Here is a 24,316-nt window from a genome sequence, read left to right on the forward strand (position 1 = left end):
GTCACGGAGTTGCTAACCCTTCTCCGTGCGTAACCGCACTCCCGAACCCATCTCTAAAAAAAACGTGGACCAGTTCTCGTTCTTTCGACGGACCTAAAATTAATTTAGGACTTCGTCGATTAAGAATCGGGTTAATAGGTGACCAATCACACCTAGATAAAAAAGTTTGGTGGCGACTCCCACACCACACATATTTAATTTTCGTCCACGTCTGGCGGACGGGTTCCCGGACCCGCACGTTACGACAATATTTATAAAATTTTCTAATTTAAAATAATTTGTATATTTTTTATTTTTATTATCATTTTAATATGGTATGAATTTTTAAAATTGAAATTTTGAAATTAAATAAAAAGTTACAAATAAATAATTAATTTGAAGCCTGTTTTAGCACTAAATATTTTACATGGTTTGATTTGGCTAAAACGTTAATTGAAGCTCAGGAAAACAAATATTGGACTCGGAAACAAAGAATATATGCTTGTGATGAACTGACCCTTCAAGGATTAGAGTAATTTTGTTCAAGAAAAGAAGAGAGATATGTCGATTCGTGAAAGGCTGAAGGAGGTTGATGAATTGATGGCTCTTTTGATGAACTAGTGAAAAAGATTGAACAGCGAACAGAATATAGAGCTGAGAGAGAAATGCTGCTGACAGACATTGTCTTGCTCAATTTCATAAGGAGACGTAGTCTAATTGCCATGAAAGACAGGGAAACCTGAAGGCATCACCGTTTGAAGAATTATATAGAAACCATGAAGGCTTCTAAGCCGGTGTATGTTATACAAAAGAGATTGACTGGTTCTGATTTGGATGAGGCTCAGTGCCTTTTGTCAATACCAGAAGGTCAAATCAATGCTGATCAGTTCCTTACCAAACAAGAAAGGAAAAGGGTCGGTTAAGGTAAAGCCCTGCCGTTTAAATTGGTAGTGATCCTGTTGTGGAAACCAGTCTGAGGTTGAAAATGTGGAATGAAGTTGAGCGAAGGTATGAAGAGACATTCAATGGTGCTCATGGGGTTCATGCTGTCATTCAGTTATGGTCATTCCGACATGACTCAAGGCTATATTTTGCACTCAATGTAGTGAAAGAAGAAGCTAAAAGTGGGGTTGCTACTACTGATGGAAGCAATGGACATGGTGCAAGTAGCAACCTCGGATGAAATCGAAGAGGTAGGATAGAATATATGTCCGCCTCAAGGATTTTAAGCTTGCCTTGGCACCAGAATTGATGATAGTTCATCTTTTGATCCGTTTTTGTGCTGTTAATGGAGACGTAGAGTTGACTGAATTTAGCTTGTCCCATATGAATAACACTGCAACTCAGCTGACTCCTACGAATAACATCGTTTCTTCTCAAGGCCCGTGAACTTCATTGAATCTGCTAGTTAACTTCTCCAATTTAAGATCGGACATAACTGAGCATCGAGACATAGCAAACATTATAGCCTGATCATGATTCATGACTTGGAACTGGTCTTTCACCTACTTTCCGCTAGATCCGAATGGCAATTCAGGATTCAAAGTATCCTGCTTCTCTCTCGGTAGTGTTTTGAGGTATTCGGACAGTGTTGGAATATCCCAAACTCAAGGTGTTCAATACCAAAATCAAGGCCAACTTAACGAAAAAAGATACAATATTTGTACTAGAGTTGAATCCTTTGTGTCATTTACTCCATGGAAACCCTCAACAATTGCATAGGCGTTAGACCAATCAATTCTATCTGTGAGCCCCTCAACTTCTTACGGGAATAGGTTACTTTCTCTAAAACGCTTACATTGGAAAATTTGGAAGGATAATGTTGACAAATGGGCAAAATTGCCTTCCTTGCTCCTCACTTGTACTCCTCATATGCAAAAAGGACTTTGAACTTGTAGAAATTGAATTTAAACCTGATTGCCCCTGGTCCTGATTACCAGTAATAGAGCAAATTTAACAACATAGGTCTAAGTACGACAGTTTCCATTCTAGGTTTAACATTCCGTGACCATTTGAACCTTTATTCTTCGACTATTCTAGAAGCCAAAGTGCAGGAAAGGGGGTAGGTTCGAATCATATCTATCAAGTCTCAGTCCTCCATTTGGATAATTCCGACGTCAAAATCATTCCAGAATCTGAAATGTATACATGACTCTATCTGGTTTACCAGTTATAGTTCAACTCCCTTGTCCCCTTCCCCCAACCCCCCCCCACCACTTTCCTTCACCTTGCCAAGACAAAGGGCCAGTTCATTAAAATACAAATTTAGAGTTGGTACAAGACAATATTTGAACTAAAGACGTTTGATGATGTTCAAAGTACACAAGGGAGCAAAGGAACCAAAGTATTATTTCCTTTCGGAAGTGACAGCTACAATCAATGCAATGTCTTTTAAAACTATCACACGTGCATGTCCAGCTTTTTCTGTCATTTAAATATGCTAATTTCTAGTGCTCACATTCATTTCTATTCCTTTAAAAAACTCCAATCATCCAAACACACTGAATCAAATCCATAATTTACAAGCAGCAAAATCATGTGCTTCAATGTATTTCTTCTGTTTGTTTTTCTTTGTTTATTTTTCTCCACCGCAGGGGGATATTAAACCAACTCTCTCTCTTTCATGCTGCAGTGCTTGCAGCCAAAAAGTAAGCCATCAAATTGGACTGCATCAAAGGTCATAAGTCTTAGTAAACTGGGGTTAAAAAATGGTGTATGGGGAAAAAGGCCAAAGCCAATTAGCTGAGGACAACTGTCTCAAATGACCAGGTCATCTGGTCAACCCTTTTTCACTAGATAATTTAGATATCTAACCAAAAAAGAGAAGAAAACAAAAGAGCTTATAGCACATGCCCGTGTTTTGTATGTGCTGATAATTTACGGCAGTAAATAACGACTTCCTTTTCACTTAAAGATTCCTTTCCTCCCCCTGGCAGCTAAGCCAATACGTTAGTTTTTTTATATAAAGGCAGGCCAGCTACCAGATGTTAATCCCGTAATAACCAGCTCTTACCTCTTTCTTCATCCTCCTCCTTTAGTTTCTTTTCTGCTTTGGTTTCATGGCAACAACGTCATCCACACCAGGTTCATCTTCAGATTTAAGTATTACAGTCGAAAGCAAACCTTCCGAATCGCGATTATCTGAATTGGGTATTAAATCATGGCCTAAGTAAGTATTCAAAAATGTATGCTAAACCATGTCTCTACCTGTTCTAAATTGTTTTCCTGTTCATGATTTTGTTTTTCCCCTCCTTGTGTTTTGGTAGATGGGGTTGTCCTCCAGGGAAGTATTTGCTGAAATTTGATGCTGAAGAGATGTGCTATTTGCTTAAAGGCAAGGTGAAGGTGTATCCAAAAGGGTCATCTGAATTTGTAGAATTTGGTGCAGGTGATCTTGTGACAATCCCCCAAGGACTTAGTTGCACTTGGGATGTATCAGCTCCAATTGATAAACACTACAAATTTGCCTCCTCATCATCTTCATAATTCTACCATCTTTTTAGCCATCTTTCTCTCTTCTTTTTTCTTCTTCTGCTCTTTTTCTCCCATTAATAGCAAGTTATTCTGTTATTCAACAAGTTCTTATACCAAAAGTATAACTTTCGATTTTGGAAATTAATCGAACTCTTTTAATTGAAAAAAATATTCAGTTACCATCAAACGAAAACATTTAACGACAAAAGATAAATATCTTATTGAACCGACAGTTTAATAATCATATCTAGTAATTTTTAATATCTTTAATTTAAAATGATCTAAAACTTTACTTAATTTAGATAGAATCAAATATCTAAAAGTTTTAATGTATGACAACTGATGCAACCTTGTGCAAGCAACAAGTTAAATCTTATCTCTTGTTCTACCTTCCGACCAAATCCAACAACAAACCCACGTTTCTAAAGGGTGACATTAGCCATGATGGTGACTAATGTGCTAAACGTGGATGTATGGCTTGGATTGATGAAGTGATCAAATATCTTGCTCTGGCATGTATATGGATTGGAAAGAATATACCCAAACCCACTGTGATTACAGTGAAGTCCTTCTCGGTTACGCTACTTTTCAGATAAAAAGTGATTCCACCCTGTACTTGTCTTCTTTTATTGGGTTTGGTTGGGTTCAGAGGGGGCCTGGGATTTTGACTAGTAGCAGCTGCAGGATTGGGGAGAATACCCTTCAATTGGATATGTATTGAGATTGCCAATGGGGAAATTGGAATACCTTCCAACATTATTTTTGAATTGAACCCTGTTGTGGAACTAAAGAACATAATGACTTGCTGAGTCAAGTTGTTCCAAATCTACTTTTATATTTATATTGGTTTGATGGTCATAGGTAAATTTAATGGATATTCTTGAATTCGAACTTTGAAGTTTAGAGTAATTATTATTAAATCGTGTCTGAATTATTATTTAATTTATAATTATTTTATAAAATTTTAAATATATTTAAGATTTATATCTAATACAATATTTTATAAAAATGTTTGAATTTGATTAATTTATATTTTTAAGATAATTTTCACATATATTCTCGAGAATATGTTAAGAAATATTGTTTGATATATCAAATCGTGCAATTTTTTTTTCTCAAAATGAGTAAATTAAAAAATTTAACTTAAATTCTAAATAATCAAGATAAAGAATAATCAATTTGAAACCATCCAAGTACCTAAACTCAAACTTGTATGTCACACCCTATCCAATTACCTTTTCAATGCATAAGACATACTTTATTTTAAATTTACAGCTTATAAACAAGGTTTACATATAGTTTTAAACCTTAACATTGTTATATATATATATATAACATTGTTATTATTAGCTATTTAGGTCATATATCTGTATCTATATATAATAAAATAAAATAAAACTTTATATTATATATTTCAATAAAGAAAAATTGTTGAGAAATAATGACTTAATTAAGTAATGATTAATGTCCTTTTTCAACAAAAAAAGAGAAAATCTAAATAGTTATTAGGGGAATTAGACAAAAGGCAAATAAGAAGTAAAGGAGCGGCCTTCGCTGGAGCTGGACCAAGAAAGAACCAGCAAAACCAGAGCTTCCGCTGCTCATTGCCTCCAAAGGGTAGAAAAAGAGCACAAAGAAAAAATGGAAGAAGCAGAGATGGTAACGCCAGGAGAGATGCTGGGAAGAGCCACAGAGCTCAAAGCAGGGAAAGGAGCTTACGTGGTACAGCATAACAAGAACATCTACGCTTCCCTCACTGGTTTCCGCCGCATCCAATCCCCGCCTCCGGATTCTCCTGACCAGGTTTTCTTTGCTTTTTCCATCTGGGTTTTTTTGTTTTTTTTACCTTACATGAATTTAACCCACAAAGTTCTTTTCTTTTTTTTTTTAATATTTTTATTCATTCATCATTATAAACTCTGGGGTTTTAGCTTCAGGGGAAGGGGCTAAGCTTAGATTAATTTTTCAAAATTTTTTTTTCTTGTTTGGTGCTGTGTTAATTCTCAACATAAATTGTGGGTTTTTGGCTTAGATAAATTTGAACCAATTTTTTTTTCTATGTTATGTTTACAAATAAAGTCTTGGTTTTTAGCGTAGATAAATCTTTTTATTTGGGTGGATTGCGTTGTATGTTTAGGTTGGTATAAACTATTGTATATAATGATTTTCTTTTTGAATCATAGTTTTTGTTGAATTAGTGCTTGGATAATTAAAATTCATTTTGTAAAAATGTGTTCCTATTTTGGCATTGTAATTGATGATGATGATCATAATCATATATAGAGACCAACTGTGGAAGTAACTGGTCACAGAGCTCATGGTCCTGTGCCGGAGCCCGGTTCTGTTGTCATTGCCCGGGTAAGTTTGCATTTATCTTTTTCTTTTAAAAAAGTTGTGGAAGCCGATATATTTGCCATCAACTATTAATTATCTTAAGCAATATTTAGTTTCTGATATCAAAATCTGATGTTTATTTGAATAATAGGTTACAAAGGTGATGGCTAGGATAGCATCAGCCGATATTATGTGTGTTGGTCCAAAGTCTGTGAGAGAAAAATTCAGTGGTATAATTAGGTACCTAATCTTCTTTTTCTTTCTATCAGAAGTGGGGGTGCATCTACCATGTGCATGTTGAGTTTTCTTATTTAAAAATGATATTTTCCGTCTGCTTTGAGTTATCTGTCAGTTACTTGGTATTGGTTTCCTGAAAGCATTGTTGGAAGGTAACTATCCTTCATGTATATGTGGCCCCAAAACTATATATACCTTCTTGCCTTGCATTCTAACATAGAATTGTGTTTTTCCTTTCTGAGCTGCATGCTTTACTTTTTGTTGATAGAGTTCTATAATCTGGAGGCTGTATACCCATTGTTCAGAAGATGTTTGTCATTTCCTTGTAGCCCATGATTCATGTAATAAATGCCATGGTTTACAGCTAGCTATTCCGTACAACAAAGTATGCAGACTAAAATTGGTTGATTAAATTATCCTCTCTCAGTGTTTAGGATATTTTCTCTCCATCTTTCTTTGATATGATTATATTGGGCAGTTTATAGTGCATACAGTCTATTATACGCTTAAACATGCCATTTGTCCATCACTTATAAGTTGCATAGAGGCCATGAGAATTTCTAATGTTTGATGACGTTATGTATTTCTGGCTAGATTTTGCAAGAGGTATGTATTAACTCAAAGACGGTTTATTTTAACAGGCAACAGGATGTTAGAGCAACTGAAATTGACAAAGTGGATATGCACTTGTCATTTCGTCCTGGTGACATTGTCAGAGCTGTAGTTGTATCCTTTATGATGTAGTGTTGTCTTATTTTTAAAATCTTAACCTTTTATCCACGTTGGTTGGAAATTAGATAACTGTGTTGACATTTATATTGTTCTGTTATGCAAGTAGTTTTCCTTAACAAAGTGCATTATTTAAGCTGTCTCTTGGAGATGCACGGGCTTATTATCTATCAACTGCTAAGAATGAGCTGGGTGTAGTCTCTGCAGAGAGCTCAGCAGGTAAAGATTGATTTCAGTACTTTGGCAGTTCTTATAAATTGGTCTGAAACACAGACCTCTAATGTTTCTTGGCGGTCCTATCAACTAGTGTATTCATCCACTATTATGTGTTTGACAACGCCTCAGCTTCTCTAATTTTTGTTGTCTATTATCCACCATTATGTGTTTGACAACGCCTCAGCTTCTCAAATTTTTGTTGTCTATTATAGGTGCAGCAATGGTTCCAATAAGTTGGACGGAAATGCAGTGCCCGTTGACTGGCCAAATTGAGCAAAGGAAGGTTGCCAAGGTTGAAAGTTAAATAATTGGTACCAAGCGAAGCTAGGAGCAGTCTCATATGTGCCAGTTTCCTGAGTTTTGCCTTTGAGAAATTGTATTAAGGAAACATGATCATAGGCAATTATGTATCACAGGCCCTCACGACTTTTCTCAAATTCTGACAGTTTTAGGAAGAAAAGGGGCAATTTCACAGGCTTCTTTAGTTGAATCATTCTTTGAAAGCTTTAACTTTCTTATTCCATGATGTAAACTACATACAGGTGGAGAATTTGAAATATGAATTGTTTTATGTTTCACTTATTTATTCAACCAAAATCCGGGCATCTTTGATTAGAATTCACCATTTCAATGAGATTTTTGAGAGGAAATTTTACAATAACAGCAAGACTTGTCACATTCACTAATGCTTTTTTAAAATAAGTGTTAAGTAGGAAATAAGATTCAAGAAAAGAAGATTATACGTTATGTATTTCAAATTAGTGAATTATTAAAAGAAGAAAAAATTAGAGAAAAGCAATATATGGATAATCTTTGAACTGCAGATTATCCAAAAATATCAGTTGTGGGTCCTCAATCGTCCTTAAGGCCCAGCCTATATCCACACGAAAACTTAAAAAAAGAAATGAACAAAAACAAAAACTATAAATTAAAGTCTAAGAAGCTTAACTTCCAAAACTACCGAAAATCCCAACAGCATCTGGCACTGAACACTTTGAAACATGCCTTCTTCTTCTTCTCCTCTGCTTCACCTTCAACCTCTCACCTTTCCCTCAACTCCATCCCACTCTCCTACCCTTCTGTTTCACCAAAATCTCAACTATTTCCCTTCCAAAACTTCTCTAAGAAAACCCTTTAACTCCAAAAAGCTCCAACTCTCAAAGCCTCAAACTATCCCATTTGCTCTCACGGAATCAGACTCTCCCAAGTCCCTTGAACCTAACCCTCAAACTCTTCTCCAAGAAGTTGCTGTAAGCACTAAATTCATAGTTTTTTTCATCAAATTTGGTTCTTTGCATTTTTTTTAATGTTAACTGTTAACTTACTTTCTGTTTTTGTGGTTCGCAGGACAGTTTTGATCTTCCATCAGATTACTTTTCCCAGTTACCGGGAGACCTTCGTTTAGATGTAAGATGAATTTGGTGACTCTTTCGGATACAATTAACTATCATTTTAAAGGATTCCAATGATTGGTTTTTTGGGGTGTTATAAATGTGTGTGCAGTTAAATGATGCAGCTTTTGATCTTTCAAATGGACCTGTGATTGATGAGGTTAGTTATCTTTACTTATTGCTTGATTGCTTAATTTCTTGAATCGTTAGCCTGGTCTTTGAAATTTTGTGAGGTAATATGAAAAGAATGAATTGTAAAGTTAAGTCATATATCTTTTGCTAGGAAGAATTCTGGAACTCTGATCCTAGAAATGGGTGATGCTTGGTTTCCTTGTTCAGTCTCACTTTTTATGACTTCACTCCTAAATTGTATCAGCCAGTTCATGTACCTGTATTCTCTAACTATAATATGGTTTTAATCTCTCCATCTCTAGGATCTGCAATCGATTAATTTAAAGGTCCTACTAATTTACACAATGTCTGAATTGATTGAGATATGTAAATACACCATTGAGCATTAGAAGTGAATGTGCCGAAGAGGGATCGACTCTGAGGTCAGGGGACAGTTGTAAGTTATTGGGCTTACTCAGTCAGCTTCTGCTCAGTCTGGCACTGCAATAATTCTACTGCTCATTAATGCCTTTCTAAAATGTTAGAACTGAAATAGGGTATGAAAATTTAAGGATAAAACAGAATGCAAAAGCAGAGATATATAAATATTAATTGGTGGCAGATTGAAAATTAATGACATGCTAAAATTGAAATTCAACAATTACAGTCCATGTTCTAGAGCAAAGCAGCTTGCTGATGGAAGCTATAGAATTCAATTATTCAAATATCTTGTATTAAATTATCCGTGAATGCAAATAATAAGATCCTAGCTTCTGTTTTCGTTCATGATTCTCTTCATGTACAGATATCTACTGAAAACTAAATGTAAAATTCAAATAATTGGATGCTTGACTTATTTGGGAATGCCCCTTATTGTCTACCATGCTTTTGGAATTGAACCAACCATATGATACAATTGACAATAGGCATGTTATGTAACAATTGGCTATAGTTTTGATATCCTTTTGGATTATTCTATGTTGTTGATAACCATTGTGTTACTGACAAGAATAAATTACTGATTATAAACTTAGCTCTCTGAACTATATTTTTCAGTGTGGTCTAGAGTTGGGAGAAACATTATTAAATATCTCTAGAGCTTGGGAGCTAGCTGATACGTCAACTTCCAGCACATTAGCAAGCAAGCTCCCTTTGTTGGGGAGCTCTTTGACTGACAATGCAAAATCAGGCAAGAAAAAAGCTTATGCAAATGATACTTAGATACATTCTAAAGAATTTTTGTTCTGAAGCTTGTTTCCATCCATTTGCTGCTTTAGCATTTGGAAGGCGTTTAGTAACTGCTGGAAGGAGGTTCCAGGCAATGGGACAGTATGGTCAAGGGGAACTACAAAAGGTAACTCAAGTGACCTAGAAATGAATGCTTTTGCTTAATGTAGTCTGTTATATGAACATTCAAACTTTTTCCTAGAGATTGGAGAAGTACTGAAATGTATTGTAGTTCCTGACCAAGAAGCAAAGAAATAGTGCAAAGACCTCATCCTCATCTCAGATTACTGCCATGTCAAAAAGTATTGTTGAGATTTTTTTCCCCAAGGAAACATTTATATTATATCATAAAATATGAAAAACTTCACATTGAACCATTGTAGATTGCGAAAGCAATGACTGCAGCTGGAAAACTTCTGTCTGCAATTTCAGTATCTGCAACAAGTGATGAACAACCAAAAATGGAAACTAGGATGCTGAAGGTAGATAGCATCCCTCCACCTGTTCTAGGATGTATCTTCAATCAAATGCACCTGAAATAATTACCAAACGCAAGTTTTTTCCAATTGCAGTTTGGAGACCTTCAGGTTGAGGTAACATCTGAGAAAGCCAACATTGGAGCTGCAATAGGTTTTGTTTTCGGGTAAATATCTCATTTACACTGAGTTCTCTTTTCTGCTTTTATTTATGACAACAAATCCTATAATAATGTATATAACAGCTCTTAATCTTTAAAATTTAGGATTCTTTCATGGCAAATAGCTCAGGGAATCCAAAGTATTCCAGAGAGTTCATTGGAATATGCAAATGACAATGCCCTGCTTCTAGCTAAGGTGCTTAAAAATGGTGTCTCTGATTCCATTGGAACTTGTTCTCTTGCAAAACCTGTGCCCATTGCTGGATACTAAAACTTGAAACTTTTTGATGCAGTCTTTAAGGGGAGCACTGCTTGCACTTTTCTATTCATCCACATTCTTGTCCGGTTTCACCACAATAGGCCTTGTCTTGCTTGGAAGACAATTAAAGGCTGAGGAAAAGTGACCTTCTTGGAGCTATCTTCCCTCAATTTGCTTGAAAAATGGCAAGATTAAATTCTATTTAGACATCTATAACCTGCAGCTTTGATAATCAAAAATCAAGAATAGTATGGAAGTAAGGCTGCTATCTGTCTGTGACTTCAGAAAATACAAAAATTTTGTAATTATGAAGATGTAGTTATGTCATTTAGTTAGCAGATCCCAACTTTGTTCGGATTAAGGCTTAGCTGAGTTGAGCTCAGTTGTCATCTGGTTTTCTCTTTTGGTTATTTGGAACAAGAGAAGATTGATAATTCATCTAAATGGAAGATTATTTCTTATGTTTCCTTCCCTTTTTTTTTCCATGGAGAAACCAATCAGCTGACTTGTTGTAAATGAACAAGACAAATTGACACTGATGATGTACAATTTATACACTTCCAAGTTTGGAGAAGAGGTGTGAATGGTGCCAGAGTTGATTTTGAGATGGTGGATTTTCTGCATATTTAAAGAAAACCTTCTCTCCTTTAAAGTCTCACGCTTACATTTCTATAAAGGACTTTCAAGTGGAGTTTTGCTGCCTATCTTTATATGCTGGTTCGTGTGGGTTGAAAGCACAGGCAACCAGGAGCCTATCTGCAACGAATCATATGGCGTATCATGAAACTGCTACTTCAACTACAAAAAAGAGGTTTAATTCATAAAATCTCAATGGAAAGGTGATACACAAACTGCACAACAATGGGGAATATCCTTTCCGAGCCAACAACTTAAGTCACCACAAATCATTAGGTGGCTTAAGACATGTTTGGATGAAATAAACTTGACGTTGATGGAAGCTTCAAGAATAATTTCAATATGTTATGTTGCAGGTGGAGGAGTAGTGCGAGACCACACATGTAAACTCATCTTCGGTTTTACAGGGAATTTTGATCCCAACAACTCTCTTGAAGCTAAACTTCTTGCTCTTAAAAGAAGATTATTGCTATGCCGAGAATATAACTTCTCCAAAATCTGGATTCAAATGAATGCCTTGGTGGTAGTGAACATGATACAGCAAAGCAGTCCAGGTTATAATATCAGGTATAATCTTAGCTTCTACACGGATTTATTTAAAATATTTTTTCTATAAAATCTCTCACATTCATCATGAAGAAAGGTTATTGGTGTGAAGGAATCAGGGTATTTCAAAATATTGATGGTGAATTAAGAGAAATTTTAAAATTAGATAGGATTAATTTACCTTATATTAGATTTAAATAAATATAAAGGAGTAAGACTCCTTATTTATTATTTGTGTTAAGTTCTGTGTAAAAGAATAGTATTACTTTTCCCGAGTATGCATAAAATATATGAAAGGAAAGTAGTATCTCTATTAGGACTTCTTTATCAACTCTTATATATAATTATGGATTGAAGGTTTATGTCCCTCTCTATTGTTCCTATATTTCTTATTTTTTAATAAAACTTTAATAGAGAGCTGGTCTTGAGATTTCTTGTAGCTTAAAAAAGATCTAATTAAATATTTATTTAAAATTAATCGATAATTATACAAAATTAAAGTATAAAACCATTATTAGATCTCCAAATCCAGCATTATTCCTATAGGCATAAAGAAACTAGTTAGGTATACATATATAACAACGAAATGCTAATTTTTTTTTTTATAATTAAGGAATGGGAGATTTTAATCTTATTCTTTAGGTAAGGAGATCATGCACCAATTAATGAGTCAAATATTCGAGTGTAACAACGAAATACTAATTTTATAGTTGTAAATTTATTGGACACGTTGCGGCTGTCTACGGTTAATTGAAATCAGGATAGGTACTGCCCTGGAATTTAAAAATGAATCCCAGAGTCCTCGTATATAGGTGTTGCTGTTCTGTTTTAAGTTATTTTATTTATCCTCCACGCTAAAATTAAGCTGCCAAAAGGAGGGGGGAGGGGGGGGGTTGTGAGTAGCGTGTCTTGTGCTGCTGGTAGATTTACACGCGTTCGGGTGAATGGGTTGCGCAAAATGCTAGTGGCCGCTTTGCATCTTTTAGTTCGGACAGCAGCTGTAATTTTACGTTTGCTCTTCTCAGCTTATGTAATGTAATTAGGATGGGTCACGAATACGCTTAGTGTTTCCAGCAAGTTTGAACTTTGGTTTTCTTAGGTTTATGTCTTGCAACTCCCACATTTTTTGTTCAACACTTTTAGTTTTTTTCTTAAGGAGTCTTGAGGGTTCTTTTATTTTAGCTATTCAAAAAATTCGATTGTGAAAATTTAAAAAAAAAAAAAAATGTAATCATTTATTATCACATTTCAATATTATCAAATACAAATTAACAAGTGATAGTAATAATTAATCAATTATTAATTATAAAATTAAAAAATCTATAATAAAAAATTTTTAAAAATATTTTTAAATAATTTATAATTTTTTTTAAAGTAATTTACCTTGTATTTGTTAAATTTTTAAATAATTCATAAAAAGTCTATAATACGGAGATTTTAGAGTAAAGAAATCTCATTTTCCAAGCTTGCTACAAAAAGGAATAACACAATTTGTCCACTGTCTATATAATCACCCCTTAGCGGCCCACTTTCTTTCCATCCCCTCGTACTGTTTTATTTTTCCACCATGGCTTCCCTCACTTGTACAGCCTCCGACCTCGTCCCCCTCCTTTCCTCCTCCTCCTCCGCCAATGCAACCGCCCTTGCCTCCTTCCTCTGCACGCGTTTTTCCACCATCTCCGACCAGCTCTAAGATGCCACTCACGCCATTGACAACACTTACCTCCTCTTCTCTGCCTACCTAGTCTTCGCCATGCAACTCGGCTTTGCCATGCTCTGCGCCTGCTCAGTCAGAGCTAAGAACATCATGAACATCATGTTGACGAACGTCCTTGACGCAGCTGCTGGTGCACTGTCTTATTACCTCTTTGGTTTTGCCTTTGCCTTTGGTTCACCTTCTAATGGTTTCATAGGACGCCACTTCTTTGGACTTAAAGCTTACCCTTCTCCTTCGGGTGATTATAGTTTCTTTCTTTATCAATGGGCTTTTGCTATAGCCGCTGCCGGGATTACCAGCGGGTCCATAGCTGAAAGAACCCAATTCGTGGCTTATCTTATGTACTCTTCCTTTTCAACCGGCTTCGTTTACCCCATAGTTTCACATTGGTTTTGGTCGGGTGACGGGTGGGCCAGTGCGACCCGATCAGAAAACCTTTTGTTCGGTTCGGGTGTGATTGACTTTGCGGGTTCGGGTGTGGTTCACATGGTTGGTGGCATTGCTGGCTTATGGGGTGCGTTGATTGAGGGTCCGAGGTTTGGCAGGTTCGATCGGGCTGGTCGCTCCGTGGCGTTACGCGGGCATAGTGCCTCGCTAGTAGTTCTGGGGACGTTCCTTTTGTGGTTCGGGTGGTACGGGTTTAACCCGGGTTCGTTTTTGACCATCGCGAAAGGGTATGGTGGGGGTGGGGGTTATTATGGGCAATGGAGTGCTATAGGGAGGACAGCTGTCACGACGACAATGGCTGGGTGCACAGCTGGCCTTACAACCTTGTTTAGTAAAAGGTTATTAGTTAGTAATTGGAGTGTTATCGATGTTTGCAATGGTTTGCTAGGGGGCTTTGCTGCAATTACCTCAGGGTGTTCAGTAGTAGAACCATGGGCTGCAATCATATGTGGCTTTGTGGCCGCATGGGTTCTAATTGGATTCAACATTCTTGCATCCAAATGGAAGTATGACGACCCACTAGAGGCAGCCCAATTACATGGGGGGTGTGGCGCGTGGGGTTTACTCTTCACCGGATTGTTTGCAACAGAGGCATACGTCAACGAGGTGTATCCGGGCCGGCCGGGGCGCCCGTACGGATTGTTCATGGGTGGTGGAGGGAAGCTGCTAGGGGCACAAATCTTTCAAATTTTGGTCATAGCAGGGTGGGTCACGGCCACAATGGGGCCACTCTTTTATGTGCTACACAAAATGAAGTTGTTAAGGATTTCCGAGAATGATGAAACTGCTGGGATGGACTTGACTAGGCATGGGGGATTTGCTTATGCATACCATGATGCGGAGGATCTTTCCCTGACGCCAGGGTTCATGATGACCAAAATTGAACCTACTAATAGAAGTCCTTCAGGGTCAAACAACACCCTCCAATGTATGAATCAAATTTAGCGGTTCGTCCCTTGAAATTGTATACCTTAATTAATGTCTGTTATATACAAAGTACATAAGATAATGGGTAGAATACATAACTTTTTCAATTTTTGATTATAATAATATACGAGTCTATTAATTTTTTCAAAATAAATATTATTTTTTAAATATGTAAATAGTATTAATATTTCAATATAAAATATCTAAAATATTTTTTTTATTTTTTTTATTCTTTCTTTTTCTCTCAAGCCGGTTGGTGACATTCCCTTATACCAGTATTCCATGGTTAGATCCGATCGGATCTCTTTGGGCTTTCTTCAACAATATTGTCGTTCGTGGGTAGTTGGATGGGATGGAAAGAATATTTTTTTGAAAAAAAAAAGAGCTTAAAATAAAAAATTATAATATATATAATGATAATTTTTAAAATTAATGAGAGGTAAAATTATCATAAAAATATTATCATGTCGTCAGATTAATAAAAATATTAACGATTAACTAATGGTAAGATTTATGTGGATTAAAAATTAATGAACTCGTTTGTAATTATGATAAAAAAAGAAAAGGGTAGACGCATCCTTCTTCTTTGAAAAGGAAATTATCATAATCTTTGATTAACCTGTTTTCTAGAAACCAGATCAGTTAGGTTCCACCAACATGTATTAAAGTTGGAATATGGTTTTGTCTAGACACATTTGCACAATTATAAACTGGAGACGAATTTACTTCTGGGAAAGAGATTGGTTTCATGCTTTCCTTTTTGAGTTCCAGAGAAAATACTACTGGGAACTTGGACAAGGAAAGGAACCAAAAATGACCATACAAAAAGAAAGCAAAGAACATCACAAGACAGCCAATATTATAGATTTGGATTATGAAGTTCCTTACACAGCAATGGCAAAAATTTTAAGAAAAAAAGAAGTTTCTTAGACAGCCTGTCTAACTGAAAAGGAAAGATAAATGGAAGGCCATCAGTCCATTCTGTTCATCAGAAGGAACTGTTCATCAGGTAGATGGCATCCCTCCACCTGTTCTAGGATGTATCTTCAATCAAATGCACCTGAAGTGATTACCAAACACAAGTTTTTTCCAATTGCAGTTTGGAGACCTTCAGCTTGAGGTAACATCTGAGAAAGCCAACATATGAGCTGCAATAGGTTTAGTTTTCGGGTAAATATCTCATTTACACTGTGATTTCTCTTTTCTACATTTATTTATGACAACAAATCATATAATAATGTATATAACAGCTCTTAATCTTTAAAATATAGAATTCTTTCATGGCAAATAGCTCAGGGAATCCAAAGCATTCCAGAGAGTTCATTGGAATTTGCAAATGACAAAGCTCTGCTTCTAGCTAAGGTGCTTAAAAATGGAGTCTCTGATTCCATTGGAACTTGTTCTCTCGCATAACCTGTGCCCATAGTTGGATACTAAAACTTGAACCTTTTTTGATGCAGTCTTTAAGGGGAGCACTGCTTACACTTTTCTATTTATCCACATTCTTGTCTGCTCTCACCATTATAGGCCTTGTCTTACTTGGAAGACAACTAAAGTCTGAGGAAAAGTGACCTTGGAGCTGTGTTGCCTCAATTTTGCTTAAAAGTTGGCTTAGATTAGATTCTTCTTAGACAACTACAACCTGCAGCTTTGATAATCAATAATCAAGAACAGTATGGAAGTAAGGCTGCTGTCCGTCTGTGACTTCAGAAAGTACAAAAATTTTGTGATTATGAAAATGTAGTTATGTCTTTTACTTAGCAGATCCCAACTTGTTTCAGATTAAGGCTTAGCTGAGTTGAGCTCAGCTGTCATCTGGTTCTCTCTTTTGGTTCTTTGGAACAAGAGAAGATTGATAATTCATCTGACTGCAAGCTTATTCTTATGTTTCCTTCCTTCTTTTTTTTTTTTTTTTTTTTGTTTTTCCATGGAGAAACCAATCAGCTGACTTCTTGTAAATGAATAAGACAAATTGACACTGCTGATGTACAATTTATACACTTCCAAGTTTGGGGAAAAGCTCCACCTTGAATGACATAAAGAGATGAAGTGAACTGCTGGAATCTACATATGAATAGGTATTGGTATCTAAGCTGTCTATGGTTTTCAGAGTTGATATTGAGATGTTAGAAGTTCTGCAAATTTAAAGAAAACCGTCTCTTTTTAAGTCTCACTCTCACATTTCTATGAAGGACTTTCAAGTAGAAAACATGCTTGTCTCAGTTGAGGATTTCACAATTATCAAATGTTCTGAAAGAAATTAGGAGATAATTAGGAGATTTAAAATATCTCAACTCTCAATTTGCCATGGCTTTCTCATAACTTATGATGGTTGGTATGTGCTTTGAAAGATTTCATTTTAGATATATATAAGGTGATCAGAGGAACTATCATGTTGTGCATAGAAGCCTAGTGCTTTAGGAGTCAATCTATGTTTTCCACTCTCTTGCACTTAAGGTTGTTGCATTCACTGGTTAAATGGTTTAAATCAGCCAAAACAAGGTTTGCACAAAGGGAGGCAAATGGATCTTTCTTGCAGGTGCCTTCAAGCTATAGTTGACCTCTTCTCTAGTCACAGGTACACCATCTGCTTCCAAAAGGCAAAGACGAGTGCATCAGAGATTGTAAAGCAGACTTTTCCCTGGCACAAGCAAGCAGTATTGATAGTTGACTCTGCATAGCATAATTGAATGATTAATTCTGCTTCCTGTTACTCAAAGCATATTTTGCTTACTGTGTCAATGTTGACAGGAAAATGACATGCCGCGGCGACTTGGTTATAAAGCAATGTTTTTGACATTACCTTCATCTCAATTATTCAGAAAGTTAAGATTCTTCAACTCATGAATTGTGATGAAGTCATTCATATCAAGGTAATTGCCAATAATGCTCTTATCACTCTTGGTTTTAGGTAACTTATATTGAATAATTGAAGCTTTGGTTGTCAGTTTCCTATTGCTGGTGCAAATCTGTTGCATAGTCACACTCTGTGGCAACTTGTCGATGCATGGAAATCTGTGGCGTGATGCAATCTGTTTTGAGTTATAAAATTTTAGATTCTTCAGCTTGTGAAGAGGCCATCCGACTCTAACAGTGAAGCCAAAGGACCAAAAATGCTGTCACAATCTGGTGAGGCATAACCATGGTTTTATGCACACCTTCTTGCTTAATTAATTGAGGTTATGACATCAATGATCACATAATTATGGTTAAGAAAACACTAATCACAACATTAACTTATTGGTTTGAGACTTTTGAGGCATGGAGTGACTGCAAGTTCACCGAGAAGCCATGCCCTTCGCTTGCTTCTGGTGCTCACCGGGATTAAATTAATCACTAAAGGTTGCATCTAACATATCACTTTCACTGTTTGTGTTTTTTATAAATGAATCTTTCTTCAATTATGGTGGCTCCCTATGAAGAACCTTTGATTGAAAACTTTTGTTTTCTTGAAATGTATGGTGAAGTGTTGCCAAATAAAATATAGACTTTTAATTGCCACATGCAACCTCAATGATTTGCTGCCTCACAAATTGAATAATGATATTAGAGGGTCAATTACTGACAAACAAATAGATTAAACATATATTCATCCAATACAATTTTCATACTTAAGTCAGCAGCTTAAAAAACTAATTGAAGTACATCTGAAAAGGGAGCAGGGATCTTCAAATCCAACCAATTTTGATGCAATACCCTAAGATTAAATAATCATGGGATCCATTTTGCACTTTTGATTAGAAGCTAGTGACTGTGGTTGGTAATGGATTCCTCCAATGGCACGTGTGCTGATGGTACAATTGAAGGGTTTTTTTTATTCAGATTTGGAATCAAAACCAGAGATTCTTTGTATCTTGGACAGAACTAAATCATCGATGAACAACTTTGCTTTGTATTATAATTGCAGTTAGGGTGCAAAATCACTTTCACAAGCTACATGATCTAAATAATATAATTTAGAAAAGAAAAACCATAATAAAAAATTGCCCTTTTCCACTCAAATCTCAATTTTTATTAAAATTTTTGAATCTGCTCTGTATTGATTCTGCCATATGAAAAAAGTCCATACTAGTATTAATGCATCAGATTGGACGAGAATAAGGTAATCTTTTGAGTTAAAATAAAATTTTAATATGTTTATATTTATTTATATAGAATATTGGAAATATAACAAGGGTGTCAACGATGTTGTCTTGGCTTTGACAAAAAAACCAAGAGTTAAATTCTACTGCAATTAATTGCTTTTTTGGCCTCAGACATATGGTTATCTAATTCTACTATACAATACTAAATCAACAGGGATGGATTTTCGCTTTTTCTCTATTAACAAATAGACTCTTAATAATTAATAAGGAAATACACAAGCATTTCATGTTTATTACGAGGTATTCTTATGGAGATTTAGATTTCTAATTACTCTAATTAGGTAAGGGTTTTCTTTTTTCTTCGAGAAAAATTAAAGGCAAGACCTAGCTTTTAATTTTTGTTAGCCTAATTAACTGGCTTTTAAAATGCTTTAATAATAATAATTGGACTTTTCCAGATATTTTTCCTAGTTGAATAATATATTGTTTTCCTTGGTTGGACTTTTAGATTAATGGCCCTGAAATTAAAAAATGTTCACAAAACCTTTACATTGTACAATATGAATCTTAAACCAATCAAAATAAATAAATTAAGCTAACAACATTGACTTACGAATTTTGCATATATATAAAAAAGAAAGTTTTGACCCAAATGGTTACAGATATAGCCATCCATCTCCATCATATGCGTCATATAAAGTTAATTGTAAACAATTGTTTCCATTGTTTAATTAAATAAAAGATTAATTAATTTCTTAATTATTGGTGACAGAAACAAAGCACGCCATTTACCCCAAAACTGATTACTCTGGGTTAATTAACTCCGAGCTCGGGAATAGAGATTAATTAATTCGAGTGGACCAAATTTGCTTTTAATCTGGAGTTCCTTTACATGTAATGGTAATTAGGTACAAAATTTAAACTTGATTTTTCTCATAATAGTTATATATGGTCTTAAATCAAAATTTTTGAACACTTGTGGTTCTGATATGAATCTTTTAGAACATTATAACTTAATTATGGATAAAAAGAATTGCTGTCACGAGAGGGTGAGGGGATAGCAGCTCCTCCCACTTGGGGGCGGTCTCTGTTTTCTTTACCTCTTTATTATTCTCTTGAAAACTGGTTGCTGAACAAATTGGCACCACTTGATTCTCATTTTATCTCGTTCACACATACACCTGTTCATTCTTTTAACTTCCTTTCACTGTCTATATAATCCCCCCTTGGCGGCCCTCTCTCTTTCCATCCCCTCCTCCTCTTTCATTTTTCCACCATGGCTTCCCTCACTTGTACAGCCTCTGACCTCGTCCCCCTCCTCTCCTCTTCCTCCTCCACCAATGCAACCGCCCTCGCCTCCTTCCTTTGCACTCGTTTTTCCACCATCTCCGACCAGCTCTCAGACGCCACTCACGCCATTGACAACACTTACCTCCTCTTCTCCGCCTACCTAGTCTTCGCCATGCAACTCGGCTTTGCCATGCTCTGCGCTGGCTCAGTCAGAGCTAAGAACACCATGAACATCATGTTGACGAACGTCCTTGACGCAGCTGCTGGTGCACTGTCTTATTACCTCTTTGGTTTTGCCTTTGCCTTCGGTTCACCTTCTAATGGTTTCATAGGACGCCACTTCTTTGGACTTAAAACTTACCCTTCTCCTTCGGGTGATTATAGTTTCTTTCTTTATCAATGGGCTTTTGCTATAGCTGCTGCCGGGATTACCAGCGGGTCCATAGCTGAAAGAACCCAATTCGTAGCTTACCTTATTTACTCTTCCTTTTTAACCGGCTTCGTTTACCCCATAGTTTCACATTGGTTTTGGTCGGGTGACGGGTGGGCCAGTGCGACCCGATCCGAAAACCTTTTGTTCGGTTCGGGTGTGATTGACTTTGCGGGTTCGGGTGTGGTTCACATGGTTGGTGGCATTGCTGGCTTATGGGGTGCGTTGATTGAGGGTCCGAGGCTTGGCAGGTTCGATCGGGCTGGTCGCTCCGTGGCGTTACGCGGGCATAGTGCCTCGCTAGTAGTTCTGGGGACGTTCCTTTTGTGGTTCGGGTGGTACGGGTTTAACCCGGGTTCCTTTTTGACCATCGCGAAAGGGTATGGTGGGGGTGGGGGCTATTATGGGCAATGGAGTGCTATAGGGAGGACAGCTGTCACGACGACAATGGCTGGGTGCACAGCTGCCCTTACAACCTTGTTTAGTAAAAGGCTATTAGTTGGTCATTGGAATGTAATCGATGTTTGCAATGGTTTGCTAGGGGGCTTTGCTGCAATTACCTCAGGGTGTTCAGTAGTAGAACCATGGGCTGCAATCATATGTGGCTTTGTGGCAGCATGGGTTCTAATTGGATTCAACATTCTTGCATCCAAATTGAAATATGACGACCCACTAGAGGCAGCCCAATTACATGGGGGGTGCGGCGCGTGGGGTTTACTCTTCACCGGATTGTTTGCAACGGAGGCATATGTTAACGAGGTGTATCCGGGGCGGCCGGGCCGCCCATACGGGTTGTTCATGGGTGGTGGAGGGAAGCTGCTAGGGGCACAACTGATTCAAATTTTGGTCATAGCAGGGTGGGTCACGGCCACAATGGGGCCACTCTTTTATGTGCTTCACAAAATGAAGCTGTTAAGGATTTCGGAGAATGATGAAACTGCTGGGATGGACTTGACTAGGCATGGGGGATTTGCTTATGCGTATCATGATGAAGAGGATCTTTCCCTGACGCCAGGGTTCATGATGACCAAAATTGAACCTACTAATGGAAGTCCATCAGAGGGTCAAACATCACCCTCCAATGTATGAATCAAATTTAGTGGTTTGCCCCTTGTAATTGTAACCCTTAATTAATGTGTGTTATATACAAAGTATATAAAATAATCACTCAACTTTAGACACATCGCTTTTTCTTGGAAAGGAAATGATCATAATCTTTGATATTTAACTTGTTTTCTAGATAACCAGATCAGTTAGGTTCCACCAACATGTGTTAAAAGTTGGAATATGGTTTTGTCAAAGACCTAAATTACTGAACTTTAGACACATTTGCACAATTATAAACTGGACATGAATATACCTCTGGGAAAGAGAATAGTTTCATGCTCTTCTTTTTGAGTTCCAGAGAAAATATTACTGGGAACTTGGACAAGGAAAGGAACCAAAAATGACCATACAAACAGAAAGCAAAGAACATCACAAGACAGCCAATATTATAGATTTGGATCATGAAGTTCCTTAAGCAGCAATGGCAAAAATTTTAAGAAAAAAAAGTTTCATAGACAGCCTGTCTAACAGAAAAGGTAAGATAAATGTAAGCCCATCAGTCCATTCTGTTCATCAGAAGGAACTGATTCCACAAATATAGACCGTAGGGAGAATCAATGCTTGATTTGGGCAACTTGTATGTTTATGAGACCTAGTGACCAAAAGGTTTAAATAGCCATATAAGCAAGTTGGAGGGAGGTGATTTGAATGTATCCATTGAAAGTACTGATATACAAACTTTCCAAGAAGGAAGGAAATAAATGGCTAAAGTCTTTGAACTATGTATACATACATTAACTTTGATCCATGAAATCCAAGTTGTACTAATAATTAACCCGTACTTCAAATCTTTTTTGCCAGTTTCCTTTGATCTTTATAGTCAAAAGTCCAATGGTATATAGTTGATTTAATGCCCCTATTCTCTGCTCTCAATCACTAGCTTTCTCCATCCAACATTTTCTTTTCGGCTCACAGGATTCTGCTAGCCTCCCCCAAATAAAGAGGCCCATCTGTGGCATTCAAGTTACTAACCTATATGCCCATGATGCCAACTATATATCCATTGTGTTCCCCTAAGAGATCATTGCTTGTCAAAGAATTTATTCCCATGCCAATAAAATTGATGGTGCCAAATTTCTTGCTTTATATTATCTCAGTAAAAACATTTTTCTCCAAGTTTCTCCCCCTTGATATTTTTAAGATAGTTAATGCCTTCATTTCATTGTTGTTTCCTTTTGTTTTGCATATTTTCTTGGTCTGCTAAGCCATGTTGATGGAAAGTGGTCGGAAGGTTTCCTCTTAGTTAGAAAAAGAAATAGAGCACTTCATACTTAAAACCAATGGAAACAGACAGATACCTAGTAACCAAATTGGGGTTTCAGAGAATGATTGCTTTAAAACTATGTTATTTTAAGTAGGATTGCCAACTCCATGTTACTTTAATTAGCTTGCCAAGAAGAATTTTGCCCCTTCTTATACTGGAGTCCTAACTGACCGTATAGACAACATGACATATCCTGCCAAAGAACTAGTTGTGTCCCCAAATGTAAATGCCCTAAACCCCCTTCCAACCCTATTGGAAAATCCTTTTTTAATCTTGAAAATGGACCAAAGAAGACCCATAGTTTGTCACTGTTAACTGGTCAGAAGCTAGAGCATGACTGTATTGATCATCAGCTAGCTCCTCAGTGATAGGATTTATGAGGTTATAAATAGTTTCACTAAGATCCTCGTATTTGAGTTTGTCCCCACAAAAAAATTGTCCTCACAAAATGCTTCCATTGACTGAAGCATAGGAGAATTATTTGTGTCTCCATGTTTGTTTGTTTTTTTCCATTGTCCAGCCGAGATTAGCAGGCCTTTTACAACTCCCAGAGTTGAGTGGCCCAAAGTGCTTGAAAATGCAATTTGTGACCCTATCTTTCTTTTCTTTGTTCTGTTTTTTTTTTTGGCAGAAGAAAGGTTTGTGTGATTATTAGCCTTTGTCTCTATGGTCATTGCAGAATTTGTTATGAACCAGCAATCAATGTTGTCACATCTAGCTTGTGCCAATTGCAAGAACAATTTTTCTTTATGTTTGAGATTTTTTATCTTTACTACATTGTCAGTTTGCCCTGTTGTGAGAACATTAATGGTCAAAGTTTTGATCTATCAATCAACCTGTCACTGAAACATCCAATATGTTGTTATTTGGAATTTGAAGCCACCTATCATGATCTTAACTTAAATGGTGAAAGATGACCATATATAACTTCAAAGGCACACTATTGTCTGTGAAATAACTTTTTTGTTAATGGAAAGCTTTTTGTGCAAGAAGATAACAATGATGGTACGTTTGGTTGGCGGAATAAACAGGAATAGAATAGAATAGTTATTATGTGGGAATAGAATGAGGTGGGAATAGAATAGAATAGTTATTATTTAGTTTGGTATGATGAATGGAATAGAGTATGAATAATTATTATAACTTATTGTAGTGTTTGGTTGTTAACAATAATTTTGGAATAAGAAAGTAATAGAAAATAAAAAGATAAAAACATCTTTTATTATTTATGTGACATTTTATTTTTATTATATTTTTAAAAAAATATAATAAT

At 36.4% G+C, this 24,316-nt stretch overlaps 2 protein-coding genes, 2 long non-coding RNA genes and 1 pseudogene across 4 annotated transcripts; all 5 read left to right on the top strand.

The window, feature by feature from the left end:
• LOC18600021 lies at positions 2,887 to 4,344 on the top strand. The gene is made up of 2 exons (XM_007030253.2): positions 2,887 to 3,148; positions 3,246 to 4,344. The coding sequence occupies exons 1-2, from the start codon at positions 3,039 to 3,041 to the stop codon at positions 3,463 to 3,465; spliced, it is 330 nt and encodes a 109-aa protein (XP_007030315.1). The 5' UTR covers positions 2,887 to 3,038; the 3' UTR covers positions 3,466 to 4,344.
• LOC18600023 lies at positions 4,936 to 14,900 on the top strand (annotated as a pseudogene).
• On the top strand, positions 16,138 to 16,733 carry LOC18600024. The gene is made up of 2 exons (XR_001928286.1): positions 16,138 to 16,229; positions 16,328 to 16,733. It is a non-coding gene; the product is annotated as an uncharacterized LOC18600024 (long non-coding RNA).
• Positions 17,033 to 17,931, top strand: LOC108662333. The gene is made up of 2 exons (XR_001928285.1): positions 17,033 to 17,740; positions 17,816 to 17,931. It is a non-coding gene; the product is annotated as an uncharacterized LOC108662333 (long non-coding RNA).
• On the top strand, positions 20,174 to 21,853 carry LOC18600025 (ammonium transporter 1 member 2). The gene has a single exon (XM_007030262.2). It carries the CDS (start codon positions 20,229 to 20,231, stop codon positions 21,759 to 21,761), a length of 1,533 nt encoding a protein of 510 aa, XP_007030324.2. The 5' UTR covers positions 20,174 to 20,228; the 3' UTR covers positions 21,762 to 21,853.

This window comes from Theobroma cacao, chromosome 5, assembly GCF_000208745.1.
Source record: "Theobroma cacao cultivar B97-61/B2 chromosome 5, Criollo_cocoa_genome_V2, whole genome shotgun sequence".
Classification (NCBI taxonomy): Eukaryota; Viridiplantae; Streptophyta; class Magnoliopsida; order Malvales; family Malvaceae; genus Theobroma; species Theobroma cacao.